We start from the raw sequence: 24711 nt of genomic DNA, 5'->3' as shown, positions 1-24711 counted from the left end.
ATTTGGATCTTTATACCTCAAGTCTACTAGAAAATCATGTAAACATTAAATAAACCCAATAGGATGGTTTTGCTTCTAATAACTATATCTTAGTTTGAATCAAGTACATGAAACTTTTTTATTATTACAGAGAAAAAGGAAATCATTTTAAAAAAATTGGATTAGTTGAATAAAATTAAGTCTATGGGAGATGGACTTTCCGTAATTTGGAGCTTCTTGGATAATGGGTTTCCGGATAACGGATCCCACACCTGTAATATTTAGGAGCATATTAAGCACAAATCAGGTGATTAAGCAAAATTAAATGATTGACCAAGTGTGGGAAAGATAAGAATGGATAATATACTGCACCTGAATATCTCTCATTGTTCTTAATCAGTATGGCCTTGTTGATCTTCTCTAGGTCTTGGTAGAGGTGTTTCAGGTGGGCCTTGATGTATCTGTAGTCCTGCCAAAACTCGTTCTTAAGATGTAATTTCCACCATTTTGTAATCTTTACACAGTCCTTGGCCATCCACAGATCATAGAGTGCAGTCCTGATGTCATAGGTGATCTTGTCCCTGATGCACTCGAGATAAGGGCCAGAGAGTGGATCCTCAAAATCCCTGATCTCAAAGATGCCCAGATCAGGCGAGATCCACCGTGAGTGCTAGAAAAATGTAAGAAGCAAGAAAACATTGAGGTCAGGGCACACACTATGCTAAACCCTGTCAAATTTCTGTTTCATTGTATTTACACAGAAGATTTGCCATGTTTAGCATTGGTTTAACCCCTCCTTAAACCCCTTGGATACCTTTCTCGGCAGTCAGAAAATAAAATGAGGAAATTAGCTGTGAGCACCTTTACCTTTTCATAGCGCAACTGGTAGTACATCCTGCTACTTGCACTAATGCCCATCTTTGATGTTCCTGTAATATAAAATAGAGATTTGGGAAGGTTAGAGTTAACGTAAAGATGTAAGACCCCCAAATAAACACAATAAAGAGGTAAAAACAGCAGCATAGTTACACCTTATTTAATAAGAACCCTTTTCATTCAGAAACTATGGTTTTACTATGGTTCCAATTAGAAACAAATGCTTAATTATGTATATAGAATGACCTCCTCACCAGCTCCCCACGTCCCCATTTTAAGACAATACCATCCTATTTTATTTGGTCCACAATATTGATGGTCAGTGCCCCCTTATAAGTTAAAAAAATTGGGGCCCCAAAGAATATTTTTTAAAAAAAAGATTGGTAGCAGGGGCCCCCCTTAGAAGTTAAAAAAATTTGGGGCCCCAAAACATATTTAAAAAAAAAAAACATTGGTGGAAGGGGCCTATAGAATATTAAAATAATACATTGGTGGCCAGGGGATTAAAAAAAACAAAACACAAATTTGTGTTCAGTAGAATTGAACTCATGGCTTCAGGACTTCAACTTCGCCTCCTTTCGTGACTTTGGGTCTTTTCGCTGCTTCAAGACTTCAATTTCAGCTGTTTTCGTGACTTCAGGTCTTTTTGGCGCTTCGGGATTTCGGCTTCGGCTGTTTTCGTGACTTTGGGTCCTTTAGCTGTTCGGCTTTTCGGCACTTCCGCATTTCGGCTGTTCGGGACTTGAAAAATGGCTGCACGGCTCGGGCGCTATCAAGGGGACCCAGCTCTTTCAAAAGTGCAGCACTGCTGGGCCCCCCTTCATGCCTGGGACACTTGTCCCCCCTGTCCCCCCCCTGATGGTGACCCTGGATGGGAAAATGCAGGACCCTTACCTTCCTCCAAATAACCCACAATGGGTTGGGCAAGTTGTTCTTCTGCTCCTAACGAAAGTTGATAGTCTTTAAAAAGACTTTTGTGTTTCTTCTTTATCTCCTTCTGCTCCTGAGAATCGCTGAGAATCGCTGAAAATCACTAGGGATCGCTGAGAATCACTAGGAATCGCTCGTATTTCACTTTATGGGGAAAGAAAGAGAGAGAAGAGATTGTGAACTGAACCCTCTCTGCCATATATATCTGTATATACTGGATTCTCCTTAATAGCTCAATACTGCGCTACTGAATATGGTTGTGCAGCTACTTTAATAGAATGAAGGAGCTGATTGGGAGAGACAGAATTTAATGGTGCAATCAAGGGCCCTAGACACCACTGCCAACCAAGGTTGGGTCCTGGTGACACAATGCACAAACTAATAATTAAATGAACACTTGGAATCACTCTCATCCATTTCTATGCCAATTGCTTCACCAGGGCTCAATTAAATTGAATTTAGAAATGAATGGGAGTGAACATTTTGGAGTGAGCATTTGGTTGGCCATACACTGAACTGGAAATCACATGGGGACAAAACATCCCAAATCCCCCTCTGTGCCATTACTGTAAAGCTGTATGTTACTGGCAGGGTGTTATGGGGCAGAAGACACTGGTTCCCATTAGAGGCCCAGGTGAATAATGGGCCCACTGGGGCTTTTCATAACCAGTCAAGCTCTGATCAGTGCCCCTGCACCCATAACACAAGGCACCCTAATTCTAGGCATGTAACTATTGTTCTGGTTTGTGCTACTTGTCTTTCTTCTCAGGTCCTCCCTTACCCATCATACCCCTCACTACTCTAATGCTGAGGCCACTAGGATGAGTGATCAGTGGGACAGTTGGCCAATGGCAGTTGGAAAATGGCAGTTGACATTAACAGCTAAAGAGCAGCAGAGTAAATGGTCTAACACTTTACTAACAAGTAAACAAGAAATACCAAACACACTATATTCTATAACTACAAGTCAGCCACAGGGGGTGCTGGGAATTGCAGTTAAGGCACAGCTAGATAAGCACAGGTTTAGAGTCAGTGGGACAGCAAGTTCTCATGTTGTCTCACTCCCCTTAGCAATGGCACACAGGCAGATTTTTCAGTACTTTGGCACCCACAACTTTTAGTTTGGGAAGGGGCAGGGCTACCACCAGGAACCATTTTCAAGGCCCCGTCATTGATTGTCCCCTTCCTTGTAGTTGTACCCCTTTGTACCCCCTGATGGCTTATCATCAAAAATGATCTTCCCACCCCTTTTCCAATGAAATTGGAAAAGATGGAACTGGAAAGACAAACTGATCTCTCTAATGGACAATTTCATGACAAGCACCTTCCCAGACAATTACAATAGCAGGCAATGGTGGGGCAATTTTGGGAGCTAAAGTCCGGACTGGGATTTAAAAATGGCCCTGGCATTTGAGACACACAGAGGCCCTCACAGCCCCTCCCCCCAGCAGTCCAATAAATAGTGTCTGTCTATTACAGAACCTCCTTTGGCATTCGCCAGAACCCACAGTCCGGGCCTAGCTCTAGTCCCCGAACTACTATAAATCATGGCCAAACACTGCCCAAACTATCCCCTTGTATCATTGACTATGCCCCCCCCCCCATAAAGTCTGCTCCACTTACCTCTGAATCCAGAAATGAAATACTGGTCACTTATGCCTGAGCCGTTAAGTCACCTTCCCTGGCAGCTTTCAGCCAATCAGTGCTGAGCTGGGAGTGATGTCATCCTCAAGTAAGGCATGATATACCAGTAATTGGCAGCCAATCACATCAGTCACACACATGTGCATTTATGAAAATACAACAAATAGACATCAAACATCAGCAGTCATAGAACCAGGGCCACCATCAGAACTCATTGGTCCCAGACTGGACTCTCCCATGCCCAATGAATGAAGGTCCTGCTGAGATCTCCTCTCTTAGCCCATCAGCTAAAACACTGCTACTGGTTCTGGCTTTGAATGCTGGGAATTGTAGTTTAGCAGTGGCTAGAGAGATACAGTTATGGGATCACTGAAGCAGACAGTAGTATTCTGTTGGGAATATTTTTTTTCACTTTACTCTTATGCAGCTCTTTATGTTTGAATTGGAATAGTTTTCTTGTTTTAAATGTTCTACCTCCCTAGCAACCAGGCAGAGGCTTAAAAAGACATAGAAAGGCATAGTATCCCTTGAAGCTTGCAGCCTATTGCCACAGCCTATTGTCACTTGTCTATAGAAACTGAGACTAGAGCTGCACCCAACAAATATGCTTTAGTAGGGTGCAGCAGACCCAGCAAGGGCCTAAACATTCCCCCTATGCAGTCACCACCTCCCCCCCAGCTCCATCACCGGATTTCCAATGGAAAGGAAAGGATATTATCTTGCCATATGTAAAAAAAATGGACCAGAAAATGGTGTAAAGTCAGAGAAATGTATTATGCATTAAATATTGGTGGGACCACAAAAAGTTGTATAACATATGGAAATAAAAAAAAATGTAAAATGGAGGCTTTACTGTATGTATCTAGTTGTAACTAGAACTCTAGAGGGAATAACATTCTACAAACCTCTGGCTGGTGATTTTGTTAAGAAAGTAGAAAATAGCAAGTGTTGTCCTGGCAAACAAGGAGTTTGTGTCACTAATAGAATGGCAATGCTATACATGTGCAACACTTACTACTTATTTATAGAAAAGCTGTTTTTAGGTTTGTGTGGAAACCAAAATGTGGGTACAAGTAATTTGTGTAATATGTTCTCTTGCCCCCCTGGAACATTTTCTGTGGACGCCCATGGTCTCATGTAGCAGAAGCTCCAACTATTCTGGCAATAGAAATTGTAAGGGTTAAGAGATTAGGGGGGTCTGATACAGGGCAGGAACTAGGGGTAGGGAGAAGAGGCACGTGACTAGGAGACAAAAGCTTGTGGTGCGCCAGGCACGTAGCTCATAAACAGCCTACCCCTAGTCCGCAATTGATAAAGGTTAAGCAGGTGCTGATGCAGGCCCTCCGCGCTCGTGCGTCCCCATTTGGGCATGCGCGTTCTCGTTTGCGCACGGCCGCGGAGTAGGGGGGCGCGCCCGGCACTGGGGGAGCAGGGCTGTAAGAGGATGACAGGCAGTGCTGAACTGTAGAGCCCTTGGCTTAGCTGGATGTCACTGTCATCGCCTTTTACAGATGCTCTCACTTAGCAATCCCTTCCCCTTTATTCCCTGCACAACAGCAACACATAGAGACTACACCAGCTTCCTGCGCTGGGCTGTCACGTGGTGCTGTCAGTGGAGGAAGAGTCTTAGCAGCAACAGCTGCTCACAGGACACGCCCCAATCTGGCATCACGCCTCTCCGTGGTCACGTGGCTGTGATGTCACGACTTCCTCAAAGCACCACTATGGAGCTTTTGCGGCCCATCCGGAGAAAGGAGACGAGCGCCTGAACGTAGCACACAATTGTGCTGCCGCTATGTTTAAATGTCAAAAAGAGTCAGCAGTAGACACGGAAGGGGTTGCTAAAGGTGGGTGGTGTTGTGAATATGAGGAGAGCCGCAAGGGAATATGTACTCTGCTTTTGTTCCTGGGACAAATCCTTGCATTGAGATGGGCAATAATACTTAGTCTAGCACACCCTGATATACACACTGATACACACATACACACACTGATACACACATACATACACACAGATACACACACACACACTGATACACACACACACACATATAAACACACACTGATACACACACACACACACACTGATACACACACACACTGATACACACACACACTGATATACACACACACATATAAACACACACTGATACACACACACACACACTGATACACACACACATATAAACACACACTGATACACACACACACTGACACACACACACACACACTGATATACACACACACACTGATATACACACACTGATATACACACACAGACACACACACTGGGTGTATGCACAGCAATGTGATTTGCACAGGACACTTGGCTGAACTACCAGGGGGACAGTTGGTGTGACCACATCTGGATTAACAATACCACAAAGGTGTCAGGTACAAAGTTTTTCTCAAATCCTGTGTTTGTTCCTGGTCAACTGGCAATATGAACAGGGCTCCTGGGGCAGCACAATGTTTTTGTAAGTGCCGTGTAATCTGATGTTCTTTTTTCTTTTCTATTGATGGGTTCTGCCAAATACAGGGATGTGTGGAATATGTACTGTGCATATTTACAGCTTCTAATTGTGTCATTCATTTATATTTATTTTTCTTTTGTTAGCTGCATATATTTATATGTACAATGTGTAATAAAGACTCTTTATTGTATTTGTACCTGGTCTGGCATTTTTATTTTCTGTTGCAGAAACTGAATACAAAGCAAACACAGATTGTGAGACTGCTGTAAAGCACCTGCTTCATGCTGCAAATTCAAATGGGCATCTGTAATATTTGTGAGAGCTGCCAAATCATTGTCAGCATGGACCTTAATAAGAGATGCTAAATAATATAGAATGTGCTAAAAACTTAATTGTAATAGTATTGCAACTGCTCCAGCTAATCTAATTGTTAGCAGAACGATGTTGAGATAAATAGGCAGGGTATTTTGTTTTTCATTTTTATTAGTTCCTTTTTCTAGTTAATTTGACAACATGCTTGTAATTTTTACTTTACAGACCAATTTAGGTTGACTTCATCTTCTTTGCTTGCTCCATAAATTCAGACCACTCCTGTAATAGCCGATCTATTCACAAGGCCTATGTCTTCACACTCGACACACAAGTAGTTCATAAGCATACACAGATTAATTAGTACAATTTGTCTTTACATCATGACATTATCAATGTAGCTTCTCCAGAAACTGCCTTTACCATCAATGATACTTAAAAATGTATTGGGAAAAAAAGGGTGGGAAATTGTGTGTATGTGTGTATGTGTGTGGGGGAGATGCTTTATTGTGAAGTACATGGCAAGATTGGTCCACAATTGCACCCTGCACTTGTGCTTGTAAATGACCCTTAAAGAGTGTGTTGGGAAAAAGTGAAGGGAGCCGAGATGAGTCCTGAGTATGCAGAATGCAGAATAATAATTTGATATGTAAAATAGCAGAAAGAACAAAGTTCAGGCAGTGATCCATTTAGGCTCCTCAGCCCAGATGACGCTTCCTTAACCAGAAAGCATAGCTAGAAAAGAGGACCCAGAAAATACATAAGGGGTCATTGGGGTAAAATGCATATGGGTGCCATTAGATCATTGGGTAGATGGAACTGTAACAGAAAGAAAGGGTCCACTGTATTTTGGGGATGATTGTATTAAGGTGGTTGATCACCTTTGAGTTAAGTTTGAGTATAATATTCTGAGACTATTTGCAATTGGTTTTCATTTTATATTATTTGTGGTTTTTAAGTTATTTAGCTTTTTATTCAGCAGCTCTCCAGTTTGCAGTTTCAGCAATCTGGTTGCTAGGGTCCTAAATAGCCTAGCAACACACACTGATTTGAAGAATAGACTGGAATATGAATAGAAGAGGCCTGAATAGATAAATGAGTCATTAAAAAGTAGCAATAACAGTAAATGTGTAGCCTTACAGAGCATTTGTTTTTTATATGGGGTCAGTGACCTCCATTTGAAAGCTGGAAAGATGTAGACGAGGAAGGAAAATAATTCAAAAACAATAACAAAAGAAATAATGAAAACCAACTGAAAAGTTGCTTCGAATTCGCCATTATATAACATACTAAAAGTTAACTAAAGAGTTACATGCAAAAAGGACATGTAAAATTGAGGTTTCACTGTATTATAATGATATAAGGGATAATGTACATCCTACTGTAAATGAGAAGGATATTAGAAGTCACTGAGAGGTTGCGTGACCATATAAAGACACAAGGCTGCAGGTTGAGTTATACAGGGAACTCTGAGTATTACTCATATATTATAAGGGATAATGTACCCCCTACTTTAAATAAGGATATGAGTTATATAGGGAACTTTTAGTATGTATTATTATATAAATGATAAGGATACATATAAATAATTAAAGACACAAGGCTTCAGGCTGAGTACCACTCATTTATTATAAAATATACTATTCAGGCCTGGACAAGCACTAGAGAGGGGAAAATTCCTTCCTGACTCCAAAATGACAGTGGGACCAGTCCCTGGATCAACTTGTACTATGAGCTATCTTCCTTAACCCTGTATTCCCTCTGAAAAGACATCCAACCCCTTCTTGAAGCTTATAGTTTGCATGTATGCATGACATACCTTGTTATCCAATTGACTCTTCTCTATTCTATTCTGCCTTTGCTCGATCTTCCACTTTTCCTCTTTACTTGTTCACTTCATTTATAGGAATACTTCTCCTTTTTTTGCCAGTTTTCCACCTAGCCAGCTTTAATAATTTAACATTTTTTCTTCACATTTTATTATTGTTCCCATCCCTCAGTGGATCTTTTCTGTTCCCCCTCCTCTACACTTTTTCTCTTCTGCTGTCCACAACTATTCCATTTTCTTTCTTTTATGCAACAATGTATCTACCCCTCTTTCTGTACTTGCCTTTTTAAATATATCTCCTTTGCCATTTGCTGCTGTTTTCATTTTCTCTCCACTTCTTCCTCAGTAGTCACTTTCCCACATGTAATTTTTGATCATGTTCTCTTTATGCAGTCACAATCTGTAATACTGGCAACAACAATCAGACACACACAGGCACACAAAGACTCAGGCACAAACGGAATCAGGTACACACAGACTCAGGCACACACACACAGGCACACACAGACTCAGTATGATGGCTAGTGTCACAGGTACAGGGGGTCAGTATGATGGCTGCTGGCACAGGTACAGGTACCTTATTTTTATTTGTACATATTCATATAAATAAAAACCTTATTTCAATAATGTCTTATAAGATTTCTTTATTTAAAAATAAAACCGTAATGTAATGGTCACTGATTGAAGACCTTGCCTAGGGTGCTAAAATACCTTGGCCCAGCACTGCTGTAACCTACAAAATTCTATTGGGAGAGTAACATGAAAGATAATAACTTATGATGTAGATGTATGCTGTAGAGAGTGATATTCTGAGACAGTTTGCAATTGGTTTTTATTATTTGTGGTTTTTGAGTTATTTAGATTTTTATCCTGCAGCTCTTCAATTTGCATTTTAAACAATCTTGTTGCTAGGGTCCAAATTACCATAGCAACCATTTATTGATTTGAATAAGAGTCTGGAATATGAATAGGAGAGGCCTGAATAGAAAGATGAGTAAAAAAAAAAAAGTAGCAATAACAACAAATGTGTAGCCTTACATAGCATTTGTTTTTAGATGGGGTCAGTGACCCCCATTTGAATGCTGGAAATAATCTGAAGAAGAAGCAAATAATTAAAAAAAACTATAAAAAAAAAGAAAAAAACCAAGGCCAATTGAAAAGGTTTATCCATTCTATATGATACTAAAAGTTAAGTCAAAGGTGAACCACCCCTTTAATGAGGATGAACCTGGCAATAAAGGGGACACAAATATATTCCTTTTGAAAAAAACACTGTAATTTCAACTGCTAGGTTTCTTAGGAAGGCACACCAAGCTTTATTATTCATGCAAAAAGATTAAGCAATGAGAATAACATCAGTAGTATATCATCTCATTATCATGTGGGGGTAAGTTTAGTTTAAGTACAAGGTATTGTCTTCTTTGTATTCATTAATTTAAAAAATGTTGAATTATTGTCTTAAAATGGACTCTCTGGATGATGGCATTGCTGTAATTTAGAGCCTGATGGGAAAAATAAAAATCTTATGTTCCTGGTACAGGTATGGCATCAGTTATCTGGAAACCCATTATCCACAAAGCTCTAAATTACGGAAGGGCCATCTCCCATAGACTCCATTTTATCCAAATAGTTCAAATTTTTTAAAATGATCTGTTATCTGAAAAACCCCAGGTCTTGAACATTCAGGTCCCATACCTGTATATACATTCCAAATCTACTTTACCTCCTACTCATCCAACAGTAAAATACAACCCCCCAATAACACAGCATTGTGGGCATATGTATATCATTCCACTGTTTCTTTAAATAAAAATGCTCTGTTGCTATTGGCTGAAGACAGCTGACATCACAATAAGAATAACATGTTTATGAATTAGCTGTTACTGACTGAAGACCGCTGACATCACAATAAGGATAAGTGTTTATGAATCAGCTGCTCTGTTGCTATTGGCTGACATCACAATAAGACCGCTGACATCACAATAAGAATAACATGTTTAGGAATTAGCTGCTGTGTAAGGCTCATTTCCGTTTGGATTTTGGAGAGAGAGTGATATTTGTTGTTTGGAGAGAGAGAGATATTTGTTGTTTGGAGAGAGAGAGATATTTGTTGTTTGGAGAGAGTGATATTTGTTTTTTGGAGAGAGAGATATTTGTTTTTTGGAGAGAGTGATATTTGTTTTTTGGAGAGAGTGATTTGTTTTTTGGAGAGAGTGATATTTGTTTTTTGGAGAGAGTGATATTTGTTGTTTGGAGAGAGAGATATTTGTTTTTGGAGAGAGAGATTTTTTTTTTTTTGAAGAGAGAGATATTTGTTTTTTGGAGAGAGAGATATTCATTGTTTGGAGAGAGATATTTGCTTTTTGGAGAGTTTTCAGGTAATTTTATATAAAAAATGTCCTATAGTATGACAGAGTAGCGCTATATCTAGCCATTATTCCATGGTTCAGTGTCTGAGATTTAGTTTTAGTATCAGAGTTTTGTTTAAATTTGTCACTATCACTATCACTTAGTGCTCCCTGCTAGTTATATCATTATTATTGCACTTCAGCAATGTATTTCATGAGAAATAAGGACTTTCATTTATGTTAAAATTGTAAACTATAAAAGAAAAAAGGCAATTCCCTGTCCTATTGCCCTGAATGCCAAGAAGGCTTTTTTATAAGGACATCAGGCTTTACTGGAGGGAAAGGGAGTTATTCAGCATGAGTTGCATGTCATGTTCTACTACACTAACCTTTAATATAGATGTGCTTCTTATTAGAACAAATCCCTAGATTACAGTCTGTATAGAGATGTGCTGCCCTTCTTACAGTTACTACCGGCTAAACCAACTGCCTTTAGCAATGGGCCTGAGTGAGAGTGATAGTTGATAGCAGCATGGATATAGACACTCACATAGAAAACACAAAATAAATAAACATGTACATTTAAACCTCATTGGTTAGGTTCCCATCCGGTATAGAGGTGGGAATGTATTTAGCTGCACCAAACATAAAATATACCATTAACCTCCATCTTCCTACCCATTATTATGTTCACTTTGGCTGCTCAGCCTATAGAATTATTGTACATTAGTAATGTATGTAATCATTGCTTTTCTGACCCATTAAAGTAGCAAATACCAGTAAGTTTTTAAAGGGGAAGTTCACCTTTACCATAACCTTTAGTATGTTATAGAAATTCTAATTCTAAGCAACTTTTCAGCTGGTCTTCATTTTTCTATAATTTTTGCATTATTTGCCTAACACTTCCCAGCTCTCAAATGGGGGTCACGGACCCCATCTAAAACAAATGCTTTGTAAGGCTACAAATGTATTGTTAATGCTCCTCTTTAATGTTCATCTTTCTATTCACGGGCCTTTCCAATACAGTTTCTCTTATTCAAATCAATGCATTGTTGCTAGGGTAATTTGGACCCTAGCAACCAGATTGCTTAAATTGCAAACTGTAGAGCTGCTGAATAAAAAGCAAAATAACTCAAAATCACATATTATAAAAATGAAAAACAATTGCAAATGAACTCAGAATAGCACGCTCTACATCATTCTTAAAACTGGACAACCCCTTTAAGGCCTATGTTCCAGATTTTCACCATCACTGACTGAGCTTCCTAAGGCAATATGTTTGCCATATAACTCTGTGGGAGGCAATGACAGTGAATGAGGCATTTCAGCTATTTTCTGCCTGAACACAGCAGTGGTGACATTGAGATTGAGTATAGTAAAAGATCTTTAGTTGCAGAGGTTAAACTTGACATTACTGGGCCCCAAAGAAATTATTTTTCAGGTCCCAAAAATGTCTAGAGATTGACCTGTTTTAGCAATATTTATTGAAATTGTATATGAATTAGGGCCTCATGGGGCCATTTACCTTGTGGTTTCCCTGCAGCCATGGGGTCTGCTTCCTCTGTAGTTACACCCCTGTTAATTTAGGGTTTTTTTAACACCCAATCCCAATGTTGAAACGGAGAACCACTTGATTCTCTATCCAAAAGTCTGGCCAGTTATGAAGCTCAAGATGTTGCACCACAGGCCATGCAAGCCTAAGACATGGGGTCTGAAGACAAAAGGGGTCCAAGACATGGCTGGGCATTCATCTAAAAATATGCAACACCCCATGCTACATCTCTCATTTACTTTGTATCCTACCCATTCCCACGCCTTCTCCTGTGCATTCTGGATAACAGGTGCCATACCTGTAAAGCATTGCGGAATATGTTGGCACTTTATAAAGACATAATAATAAATATGATTATGGTGTAGTATGAGTATGTATTTAATAAATGTCAAATAAAAATTATTTTCTGAAAGTGTTGCCATCATGAAATGTTTTAATTTCTTTTATTTTTTCTATGTTAGATAAAGAATGGAGAAACATCTTGAGGAGGAGATTGATGATGTTCTAGATTTAGGTAAGGGACTTTTTAAGTTACTTAAGGTATTTCTGGGATAATACAATATCTTTTTAAAATGTCTTAGAAAAATTGGCTTTGTGAAGTAGGAATGCACCAACCCAGCACCCAGTTTAGGGTTCAACCCGATTTTGCAACATTTGGCTAACCTTTGTATTAGTATGCTCTTTATACAGTATCTTTAAAGGAACAGTAACATCAAAAAATTAAACTGTTTTAAAGTAATAAAAATATAATGCAGTGTTGCCCCGCACTAATAAAACTTCTGTGTTTGCTTCAGAAACACTACTATTGTTTATATAAATACAGCTGCTGTGTAGCAATGGGGGCAGCCATTCAAAGGAGAAAAGGCTCAAGTTACACAACAGACAGCAAATAAGCTCTGTAGAGCATAATTTTATCTGTTATCCACTATTAATCCTGTGCCATATAGCCTTTTTTCAATTTCTGTCATTGCTACACAGCAGCTTGTTTATATGACTATAGTAGTGTTTCTGAAGTTTTACCAGTGCAGGGCAACAGTACATGATATTTTCATTACTATACAACACTTTCATTTTTTGGTGTTACTGTTCCTTTAAGTGAAGTTTGAGGACTCTTCTTATTAACTATACGTTAGATAATAGGAGGACTAACCATATCTCTACCTTCTCCTTGACAGACCAGGCCCCAGTGATGAGATCTTGGGGGTCTCTGATGGACCTTAGAGAGGGAGAAAATTCAGAAGGAGAACCAACAGATGTGGAAGAAAAGGAGAATGATAAATTAGGTATAATTATATCTATATTTATATGTACAAGTATGGGATCTCTTATCCAGAATGCTGAGTTTTTACCCATAATTTAGATAAACATACTTTTTTTTAACTTTTCCTTAACAGATCAAGCCCCAGTGATGAGGTCTTGGGGGTCTCTGATGGACCTTCAGAATGGCGAGCAGGCAGAAGGAGAAGAACCATCAGGTAGAAATCATAATATTATTTGCTAAAAAGTGCTTTGTATAGATTTGTATGGCTGTGTGGCTGATATGCTGTTAGACCTAATGAGAGCTAACCCTTCCTTCTCTTTTTTTTTATCAGCAAAGGACTGCAGTCCACAATTGGATCTGCCACATTCAGAGGTGAAAGAGGAGAAGAATGATGATAAAACAGGTATAATTATATCTACATTTATATATACAGGTATAGGATCCATTATCCAGAAACCTGTTATCCAGAAAGCTCTGAATTATGGAAATGCCATCTCCCATAGACTCCATTTTTTTCCAAATAATCCATATTTTTACAATGATTTCCTTTTCCTCTGTGATAATAAAACAGTAGCTTGTACTTGATCCAAACTAAGATATAATTAATCCTTATTGGAAGCAAAACCAGCCTTTTAGATTTATTTAATATTAATATGATTTTCAAATAGACTTTAAGTATGAAGTTCCAAATTATGGAAAGATCCCTTATCCAGAAAACAAAGAAGCAAATAAGCACAGGCAACTCCACATACGGGGTAAGGAGAGAGCTTTATCCCTCCGTCCAGTAGTTCCACTCTGGTCACGTGGTGCAAACAATTCAATTAGATTAATGGCGCATTCACTGGCTCAATGGTAGGGGTAGAGATTACCATGTAGGTAAGGATAATGGTAAAAATCCAAATTTATTAGTTCATTTAAAAACACATATGAAAAATCAAGAGTGGATGAAGCAAAGCAGGGGAGTGCATGGCTATACGCGTTTCGTAACTATAGCGGTTACTTTGCCAGAAGCCAAAAGTTCCCCCTGCTGACAACATATTTATACACATATTAAAAACATCAGGTGATTCCAGCAATATAATTAAAAACAATAACATAAATCAATTCATGAGATACATATAAATCTGATTTGCATATTAATTTGTTTTATTAATAGTTTTAATTTGATATTAATTTAATATTAATTTAATTTGATTTAATTTAATCTAATTTAATTCAATTTCATATAATTTATTTCAATGCAATCAACTTTTTAGTATTTGGACTTGATGAAATTGATTGATTGCATTGAAATAAATTATATGAAATTGAATTAAATTAGATTAAATTAAATCAAATTAAATTAAATTAATATTAAATTAATATCAAATTAAAACTATTAATAAAACGAATTAATATACAAAACAGATTTATATGTATCTCATGAATTGATTTACGGGTTTGTGACTATCATGTTTTTATTAAATTGCTGGAATCACCTGATGTTTTTAATGTGTGTATAAATATGTTGTCAGCAGGGGGTGCTTTTGGCTTCTGACGAAGTGACCGCTATAGTCACGAAACGCATATAGCCATGCACTCCCCTGCTTTGCTTCATCCACTCTTGATTTTTCATATGTGTTTTTAAATGAACTAATAAATTTGGATTTTTACCATTATCCTTACCTACATGGTAATCTCTACCCCTACCATTGAGCCAGTGAATGCGCCATTAATCTAATTGAATTGTTATCCGGAAAACCCCAGGTTCGGAGCATTTTGGATAACAGTTCCCATACCTGTACAAGTATATACTATATAAATGTTTCATACAGAGGTATATGTTTAAAACATAAGGAGAACTTACCCTTTCTTTCACTTTTTATTTTTTAGACCCAGCCTCAGTTATGTGTTCGGGGTCTGTTACAGATCTGCTGATAGAAAAAGAGCAGGAAGTTGAGGCAGGTAAGAATCTTTATTAAAAATAATAAGAAAAAGCCAAACAGAATTCGATGAATTGTGCTTGGCTCATCTAATCCTTTAGCATACGATCCAGTTGGTGGAGGAAGAGGTTCTGTGGGTTCATTTGTAGTTCTGGACTGTTCATTTATTGGAGTAGTTACATGTATTGGGGCCTATGTATATCAGGGAGTTGAGTCTAACTTTTTCACCTCTCTGACTATAGTATAGGGTTTACATTTTTGTTACCCTTGCCCATGGTTCTCTATATATACATTATTGATTCTGGATGTATTTATTGGATGATGGTGTTTTTTATCATGTGTGTTCAGCTTCTAAACAGTATTGACTTTTTATATATTTATACCTGCTAGATAACATCGATAAAGAAAAATCAGATGTCCTGCCAACAAAAAGTGACACTGGTAAGCTTTGGCTATTAAAAATTACATAATTGTTATTACTGGGAGGTACCAAGTTAAATACCCCTCTGTGATTTTAATCGCCTACCTATTACTCCTGGCTGGCACATCAGCACTATGCCACCATCTTATTCTTCTTCAAAGGTGTCCCTGGTGTGACTTCTAGTAGGGACATGTATAGGGATTTTAAAGTTCTGTACTGTTTATGCGCTTGCCCCAGCCAATATGGGACACTGGAAGACTGAGATTGCAGTGCCTAGTGAATTCAAATACATAAATAACATTTATTCCCTTTTTATCATTATGTCATAATTTTCATATAACCTGTTCCTTGGGAAATTAGGTGGAGAAGGGTCAAGAAGAAATTTCCTCTCAAATCATTGCCTTATTCTCAGATAAATGTATCTATATTTCCCCCATATGTAATAAAAGGCACAAAGCTTGCACAGGTGCAGTAACCCAGGTGTTTGCTTTTAAACTTGTGACAAGTACATTCAACCTGTTTATTGGTTGCTATAGGAGATAAGAACTGTAGTAATATTTGCTCCTTATATCTCATAACCCTCTTTGTATTTTATGTGCTGAGTTTATAAAAGTTAAAGTATCTCTGTACATTTCCCCATTCTAGATTCCACCAAATCAGAAGACAAAGGGGCTGTCGGAAAGAATACAATCAGTAAGATTTGTTTTTTAAATTTAAAAATGTTTATTGTTTGAGGCAGTGGGTTTTGCACTTTTTAGCTCCACATCCCCTCACCCTTTGCCCCATATTAAGAATATACAGAAATGTCCATTAGTCTTAACCTAATTATCCCATAAGCTGCACTTTTACAAATAAAAAATAGCAGATAGACAATCACCTTAATGTGCCACCAGGCTGCCCTTCCATCAGGTGCTTTTGGCCATATGTTTGTCATTTATGAAAATTGGGCAAATTTGCACCTTGGCAGTACCCCATAGCAACCAATCCTTTTTCCACTGGCTGCTAGTGATCTGATTGGTTGTCCTAGGATCCTGGCTAGATAATCTTTAATGAGGGTAAAAGAAATACAAATTACATTATGTTTATATAAAATAATATTTCTGCCGTTTATCATTATTATATGATCTTTATAATAAATATGTTTTCCCAGTCTTTCAGAACACCACTCGGGTATGGAAGCCCAAGTTGCGGCGCCCAACTTTTGGTAAGTGAAATTTCATTGATCTGTCTATAGGGATAATGTCGGTGTAGGCTTGTAGTACCTCAGTGAACTGTAAGGGGAAATGCATTCAAATTCACTGCCCATGTGCCTATGCCGTTGTCATTATACCCTGTTAGATGATTATCTTCACAACTATAATTTCCATTTTATCATTATCCTATGATTTTTATGGAAAATATTTCTTTTTATCCAGTCAACCAAAACTTTACACCAAGTTTGAAAAAAGGCGAGATAGAGCACCCAACTGCTGGTAAGTTATACCGTTATTATATACTGCCATGTACATAATAATATTTATATTGTATGCCATGTGTACTGAGCTCATAAAATGAATTATATCTATATTTTCCTACTAGATACCACCAAAGCAGACTATGGGCCTGTCAACTGCACGCCAAGATGCAAAAATGCCCAGTTAGAGCGCCCAACTGCTGGTAGGTTATACCATTATTATATTCTGCCATGTACATAATAATATTTATATTGTATGCCATGTGTACTGAGCACATAAAATGAATTATATCTATATTTTCCTACTAGATACCACCAAAGCAGACTATGGGCCTGTCAACTGCACGCCAAGATGCAAAAATGCCCAGTTAGAGCGCCCAACTGCTGGTAGGTTATACCATTATTATATCCTGCCATGTATATAATAGTATTTATATTGTATGCCATATGTACTGAGCTCATAAAATTAATTATATCTATATTTTCCTACTAGATACCACCAAAGCTGACTATGGGCCAGTCAAAAGAAAAAGAAAAATGAGTACGTTTTTAATTAGTCTTTAGATTTTTTACTATTTGTTTTTAGCCTGATTTTAAGGTCCGGGCATTCTCTAGCCACATAACAAAGTTGGGGATTAATAGATTTATACAAGTATCATTCTGTAGTTACAAGTATATCCAGTCCTGCAAAGAAGTGCCCCCCCCCCAGATTTACCAGGGACTAGGCGTTGAGGTCTGTGTCCATTCCGTTAAGGTAGAACACAGTGTGAAAAGTGCAAAAGAGTAGCCGATTGTGGTATTTTTATTTGCACGCTGCGTTCTGCACAGTAAATGACCCTATAGTTGTAAAATACATCATATTATAGAAGATATGCTTTTAACAATAACACTGACTACTACATAGCACCACATTGATTGCTATTATTAGATTTGAGGGTTCTGGGTTTGATCCCTAAAACCTTCTGCGGGTAGTCTGTATGTTATGATTTGTTTTTTTGGGGGTTTGCTCCCAAGCATGATTACACACATGTTAATTCGCTTTTTATCATAGTGACCCTAGAGTGTGTGGCAGTTCAAGTTTTACTCTATTGCTCAGCTTAGATAGGTCATTGTATTTTTCTAAATATACATATACATATTTATCTATCTTCTAGGCAACATCAATATGGAAGAAAGAGTCTGTCTGCCTACAAAGAGAAAGACAGGTAAGCTCTGTGCTGTTGATAATTCACAGTTCACATTCTTCAGAGAATTTGAATACATTTGGAAACTTGAATTTGAGCAATATTTCAATATGTATAGTTATATATCTTTATTTGTCTTTTAGGCCACATCAATATGGATGAAAGAGGCGGCATGCCCAAAAATATGGACGAAAGAGGCGGCATGCCTAAAGATATGGACGAAAGAGGCGGCATGCCTAAAAAGAGAAAAATAAGTAAGTTGTTGACTGTTATTAATTCGCAGTTCATTTTCTTACGAGAATCTACAAACATTTGGAAACTTGACATTTCAATATTATGGACGTTAATGCTCTGTGACCCCCTCCTATACACAAAACTATTGGAACTTGCGGCATTGAGATTGGAATTGCCGACATGCAGGGCTGTGATCCTTGGCTTGACTATGTAACTACTGACTACTACTACTGACTACTGCTACTACTATCTGTACAGGGATTATATGCTGTCCCTGTGCTTGCATGAAGTTCAAGTCAATAACACGGGTAGATTAAGTTGAGAAAGCCATATAGAGCATATACTATTACTTGAGAAATGGGAATGTAAGCTCTGCAGAGTAAATGGGGAAACATTCTATATAATAATAGTTCCACGTCCAAAGCATTCTGAATAACAAGTCCCATACCTGTACCTGTTGATGCTATAATGTTCTTAGATACAACGTGCATAAATCAAGCTATATGCAGAAATAACCTTTATTCACAATGCATTACTATCTTGTGATTTTTAGCCTTTGAAAAATTCACCCCAAAAAGAGAAGAGAGGAAGAGAGAAAGGCAACATCATTGGAACCGTGGTGAGATATTTTTTTTTATGTTTTTCATGTTTTAAGGGTTAATGTGAAGCAGTGGAAGTAGTTACCATGAATGTTCTATATGTAGGTCTGGGAATCTTAAATTAGTATGATATTAGTATCATGAATTTTATACATGGACAGCAGATATTTAGGGCAGGCCAGAGGGCAGAAAATGTAGCCCCATGTTAATGATTGCATCTACTTTACACAATGTCAGATTATATCCAACACAGTGGGGCAGCACACTTGTTTAAATCAATGGAATGGTTAAACTTTGTTCCTTTTTTACCATTATTTCATGATTTTTACTGAAACTATAATTTATTTCTTTTTCAGACCCTCAAAATCACACTGGCAAGTGGAAGAAAAACAAACAAGCATGGCTAAACAATGGTACAATATTTTTTTCTATATCTATTATAAAGGAATAGAACCCCAAAATTAATATTAGCATCCTCATATCCTAATTATTTTTTATAATACATGTATGGGATCTGTTATCTGGAAACCTGTTATCCAGAAAGCTCCAAATTATGGGAAAGCCATCTGCCATAGACTCCATTTTATACAAATTTTTTAAAATGATTTCCTTTTCCTCTGTAATAATAAAACAGTAGCTTGTACTTGATCCAAACTAAGATATAATTAATCCTTATTGTAGGCAAAACCAGCCTATTGGGTTTAATTAATGTTTACATGATTTTCTGGACTTAAGGTATGAAGATCTAAATTATAGAAAGATCAATTATCCAGAACACCCCAAGTCACTAGCATTCTGGATAATAGGTCTCATACCTGTACACAAATTTCAGTAAGTCACATGACACAAATTTTATCACTAAGACTTGATTATATCTGATGCTATAACTTGGCACCATTTATGAGTATATAATTTACAACATATTCGTGCCTCTTCTGAATTAAATGAAAATAAATCTCCTAGCTCTAGTTATTAGAATGTGTATTATGCCCTAACTGTTATTTTTTATTTCAGGATTCTTTACTTGGAACAAGCCAACGGTTCAAGTAACAATCGAAATGAGTAAGTGTCCTCAATGATATTCAAAGGCACCAAGGGGTTCTGTAATAAAATTCCAAGGGGAGTTTTCATATCCTAAGATTTTGGAAAAGAGGAATATTATTCCTTATAATACATATGGGGTTGTGATATAACGTTTAAAGTATGAAGGGGGAGGGTGAACAGAAGACAAGAAGTATGGGGAGATTGGAAGCAACCATGTAGTTAATAAACATTATGCCTGACGCTGTCTGTATTTACTATAAGCAATGTACTTTATGTTGCAGGGCCTGAAAGATCTTTCCAGCAAAAATGGAGCTGGCCTAAGAGCAGAAGCCGATTTCGTCCATATTAAGAATTAATATTAAGAATTCATTAATAAAATGTTGCAGGGCCTGAAGATCTTATCAAAAAAATGGAGCCGGCTGAAGACCAAAAGACGATTTCATCCATAGTAAGAATTCGTTGATAAAATGTTGCAGGGCCTGAAAGATCTTACCAGCAAAAATGGAGCCGGCTTAAGAGCAAAAGACAATTCCGTCCATATTAAGAATTCATTAATAAAATGTTGCAGCAGGGCCTGAAAGATCTTACCAGAAAAAATGGAACTGGCCTAAGAGCAGAAGCCGATTTCATCCGTATTAAGAATTCATTAATAAAATGTTGCCGGGCCTGAAGATCTTATCAGCAAAAATGGAGCTGGCTTAAGAGCGAAAGATGATTTCGTCCATATTAAGAATTACTTAATAAAATGTTGCAGCAGGGCCTGAAAGATCTTACCAGCAAAAATGGAGCCGGGCTAGAGCAGAAGACAATTTCGTCCATATTAAGAATTCATTGATAAAATGTTGCGGGGCCTGAAAGATCTTACCAGCAAAAATGGAGCCGGCCTAGAGCAGAAGACAATTTCATCCATATTAAGAATTCATTGATAAAATGTTGCAGGGCCTGAAAGATCTTACCAGCAAAAATGGAGCCGGCCTAGAGCAGAAGACAATTTCGTCCATATTACAAATTCATTGATAAAATGTTGCAGGGCCGGAAAGATCTCACCAGCAAAAATGGAGTCGGCCTAAGAGCAGAAGATGATTTAGTCCATATTAAGAATTCATTAATAAAATGTTGCAGCAGGGCCTGAAAGATCTTACCAGCAAAAATGGAGCCGGCCTAGAGCAGAAGACAATTTCGTCCACATTAAGAATTCATTGATAAAATGTTGCAGGGCCTGAAAGATCTTACCAGCAAAAATGGAGCTGGCCTAAGAGCAGAAGATAATTTCCATTTTAAGAACCCATTAATAAAATGTTCTTCAGTTTATTGAAACTGTTCTTTTTAGTTTAGTTTTGTAGAGTGTGACTGTAGAGGTAGTGGGAACGTTAGTGTGAATGTCAATAGATTGTTATGTCATTTATATAGGAGATATAAACATATTAGGGTTGGGAAGAAAAATTCCTGAAATATGAAAAATGTGAAGAAGACATGAAGGACAGTAGGTTTGAAGTGACAGACAATGTTCATTAGGGCTCACTGACCTTAAAGAAGAAGCTGTACTATAAGTTATATATGCTCCAACTAGCTAGAGATAAGATGAAGGGAGGGTGTTTCATCAGAGTGCATATGTTTATAACATTCCACCTTCTAAATAGGATCCCCCCATTCCCTCTCAGTACAAGCCATGAACAGGGCATGAGGTCGGAAATTGAGTATCAAATGCAAGATCCACTTATTATACATACACTTATTATGGGACCTGTTATCCGGAGACCCATTATCCAGGTTATTATCAGTGTGCATGGAAGTACTCATTCATGCACATGTGCCTACCTCCCAGTTGTCTGGTTTTCTGCGGTACAGTCCTGATTTTGACAGCTCAGCCCACAGTCCCGGTTTCATACTGAAGTGTCTCGCATGATCTCCTGCACTGGCGACAAAAAAAAGACACAACGTTTCTGAAATTTAATTAAATAAGAGGATTTTGGCAGAGGCCAGAATACCCAGCACTTAGATACAATTGTAATTAATAAGATAAACTGCTTAAAGGGCAATTTTATCTTTATTAGAAAAACTGTAATAATGAAACAAAACTGACCCTAAAACCACCAGAAATGTGTTCAAACTTTCCTTAACCTGACAAATTTTGCAATTGGACATGGTATTTAGGGGTAGGCAATAAAATGGTAGTGTCCATATAATTCTCTGTGCTGAGCGAGGCAGAACTTGTTTTTCCCTCATTCCATTTTTCAAATGTTGAGAGGTATGCGCGCGTCAGGGGTTGGAATAGTGAGGTGACTGGCCAGGTTGCCTAGGGTGCAGATGCAGGTGTGGATGCAGGTAGGTTTATCTGTGGGTCTCATGAAGGCCCGGACTGGCAATCTGTGGGTTCTGGCAAATGCCAAAGGGGCTGCTATAAGGTTCCATAGAAAGTCACTATTTAGTGGGCTGGTGAGGGCTGTTTGAGCCTCTGTGTGGGCTGATTGGGCCGCTGTGTACCTGAAAAGCCAGGGCCTATTTTAATTTTCAGTTCTCATGGAGGGGTTTGAGGGGCTTAATATAAGCAAGTTTTACTCCTTTAAATTCCTTTTTACCCCCTGTTTTTTTTTCATTCCTTCCCACTTCAGATAATGTCACTTCTTGTTTTTAGCAGCAACACTTTTGGTTTGTGGTGATCAGTGGGTTGGTCTCATCTGGGTAAAAATGCAGGTTTTGGGTCAGGTCCAGGTTTCAAACCCTGGAGGTCCTATACCTGTATACACAAGTTAATATATGGGCACTTGGATATCACAGTAGAATTCCCAATTATAGATTCTGAATGAACAATTCAGTGCTTTCCCAATGGTAATCTAATAAAAGAAACAGAGCAGAAATGTCTGCTTTTTATTATTAATATGATCTAGTTTATCTAGTGGCTAATGTTGATTAAACACTACAGTGGCCATTGCGTGCCCACATTCAATCAAGGTTTAACCAGTCAGTGTACATTAGGAAATCATAAATGATTAGACTAAAAGGAGTCTCCGTAACCCAGGGCCAAAACTAGGGGCAGGCAGAGTAGGTGCCTCTCTAGGTCGCAATCATTGTGGGGCCTTTAATAGTATCTGCATGCCCCAACCCTCTGTGGCATTATAAGACTAATACTGTGGGTGGAATCCACCTCCCCACTCACCGCCTCCCTTCTCAACCCTTTTGCCGGTGAATAGTATCACATTCTGTTGAACTTGCAGCAGTGCGGCAGATGCACAGTAGATGGCGCGGCTATGCTTGCATGCGTCAATAAAGTCAAAGACACGGGTTCGCGACAGAGAGAGGCAGACAGCTGGTGTGTTGGTGTGGCTCACAGTTGCACTGAAGACATATTAACAGCAGAGAATATCCACTTGTGCTTGTTTTCTGACAATTCCTGCTGAAACCGGTACAGGGGGGTCAGTATGATGGCTACTGGCACAGGTAACGGTGGGGCAGTATGATGGCTGCTGGCACAGGTGTACAGTGGGGGGCAGTATGATGGCTGCTGGCACAGGTAAAGGGGGGGTAGTATGATGGCTGCTGGCACAGGTAATGGGGGGGCAGTATGATGGCTGCTGGCATAGGTACAGGGGGCAGTATGATGGCTGCTGGCACAGGTACAGGGGCAGTATGACGGCTGCTGGCACAGGTACAGGGGGACAATATGATGGCTACTGGCACAGGTACAGGGGGGCAGTATGATGGTGACTGGCATAGGTACAGGGGGCAGTATAATGATCGCTGGCATAGGTACAGGGGGGGCAGTATGATGACTGCTGGCATAGGTACAGGGGGTCAGTATGATGGCTACTGGCACAGGTACAGGGGGTCAGTATGATGGCTACTGGTACAGGTACAGGGGGCAGCATGATGGCTACTGGCACAGGTACAGGGGGGCAGTATGATGGCTGCTGGCACAGGGGGGCAGTATGACGGCTACTGGCATAGGTACAGGGGCAGTATGATGGCTACTGGCATAGGTAGATGGGGCAGTATGATGGTGGCTGGCACAGGTACAGGGGGGCTGTATGATGGCTGCTGGCATAGGTACAGGGGGGCAGTATGATGGCTACTGGCATAGGTACAGGGGGCAGTATGATGGCTACTGGCATAGGTACAGGGGGCAGTATGATGGCTACTGGCATAGGTACATGGGGGCAGTATGATGGCTACTGGCATAGGTATAGGGGGGCAATATCATGGCTGCTGGCATAGGTACAGGGGGGCAGTATCATGGCTGCTGGCACAGGTACAGGGGGCAGTATGATGATGGCTGGCACAGGTACAGGGGCGACAGTATAATGGTGGCTGGCACAGGTACAGGGGGTCAGTATGAAGGCTGCTGGCACAGGTAAAGGGCCCCAGGACTTACCGCACGAGGCGCCAAACATATACTCTGGGAAAGGACCTTGTAAGTAAGGCGCTAGACATAGTCAGACAGGCTTATTGTTGCCGAGGCAGGATGCTATACCTAGGCACACTGGCCACCAAACTGTTTGGTAGACCCCTGGTATTCATATTTAAGATGTTTTATGTTGGCACCTAATTATGTGTAGGAGATAAGATGCTTGAAACTGAAAGCTTTGAGGTGATCTTTTAAATTTTTTCTATAAAAACTGCTAACTTTTAGAAAGCTTTGATCTTGGTAGTTTGATA

At 38.9% G+C, this 24711-nt stretch overlaps 1 protein-coding gene and 1 long non-coding RNA gene across 4 annotated transcripts; one reads left to right on the top strand and one right to left on the bottom strand.

The window, feature by feature from the left end:
* Positions 1 to 448: 448 nt before the first annotated feature.
* On the bottom strand, positions 449 to 3467 carry LOC121395728. The gene is made up of 4 exons (XR_005962647.1): positions 3409 to 3467; positions 1750 to 1929; positions 847 to 908; positions 449 to 649 (listed from the first exon to the last, which is right to left on the bottom strand). It is a non-coding gene; the product is annotated as an uncharacterized LOC121395728 (long non-coding RNA).
* Positions 3468 to 5095: 1628 nt separating this feature from the next.
* Positions 5096 to 21369, top strand: LOC108696211. Of its 3 annotated transcripts, none has more exons than XM_041568781.1 (19): positions 5096 to 5276; positions 12402 to 12454; positions 13116 to 13223; positions 13335 to 13415; positions 13533 to 13604; positions 15074 to 15145; positions 15514 to 15564; positions 16190 to 16237; positions 16695 to 16748; positions 16960 to 17016; positions 17123 to 17200; positions 17307 to 17384; positions 17491 to 17538; positions 18152 to 18202; positions 18325 to 18435; positions 18969 to 19031; positions 19371 to 19427; positions 20029 to 20076; positions 20340 to 21369. In XM_041568781.1, the coding sequence occupies exons 2-19, from the start codon at positions 12409 to 12411 to the stop codon at positions 20405 to 20407; spliced, it is 1191 nt and encodes a 396-aa protein (XP_041424715.1). In that variant the 5' UTR covers positions 5096 to 5276; positions 12402 to 12408; the 3' UTR covers positions 20408 to 21369. The 3 variants fall into 3 exon arrangements, with proteins under 3 accessions (XP_041424715.1, XP_018080846.1, XP_041424716.1); XM_018225357.2 differs by having other exon boundaries at positions 5097 to 5276; positions 18969 to 19034; XM_041568782.1 differs by lacking the exon at positions 17307 to 17384 and having other exon boundaries at positions 5097 to 5276; positions 18969 to 19034.
* Positions 21370 to 24711: the final 3342 nt, after the last annotated feature.

The sequence above is a fragment of the Xenopus laevis genome, chromosome 7L (genome assembly GCF_017654675.1).
Source record: "Xenopus laevis strain J_2021 chromosome 7L, Xenopus_laevis_v10.1, whole genome shotgun sequence".
In the NCBI taxonomy this organism is placed as follows: Eukaryota; Metazoa; Chordata; class Amphibia; order Anura; family Pipidae; genus Xenopus; species Xenopus laevis.
The sequence above is the reverse complement of the archived record's forward strand: the minus strand, read 5'-3'. Positions and strand labels throughout refer to the sequence as shown.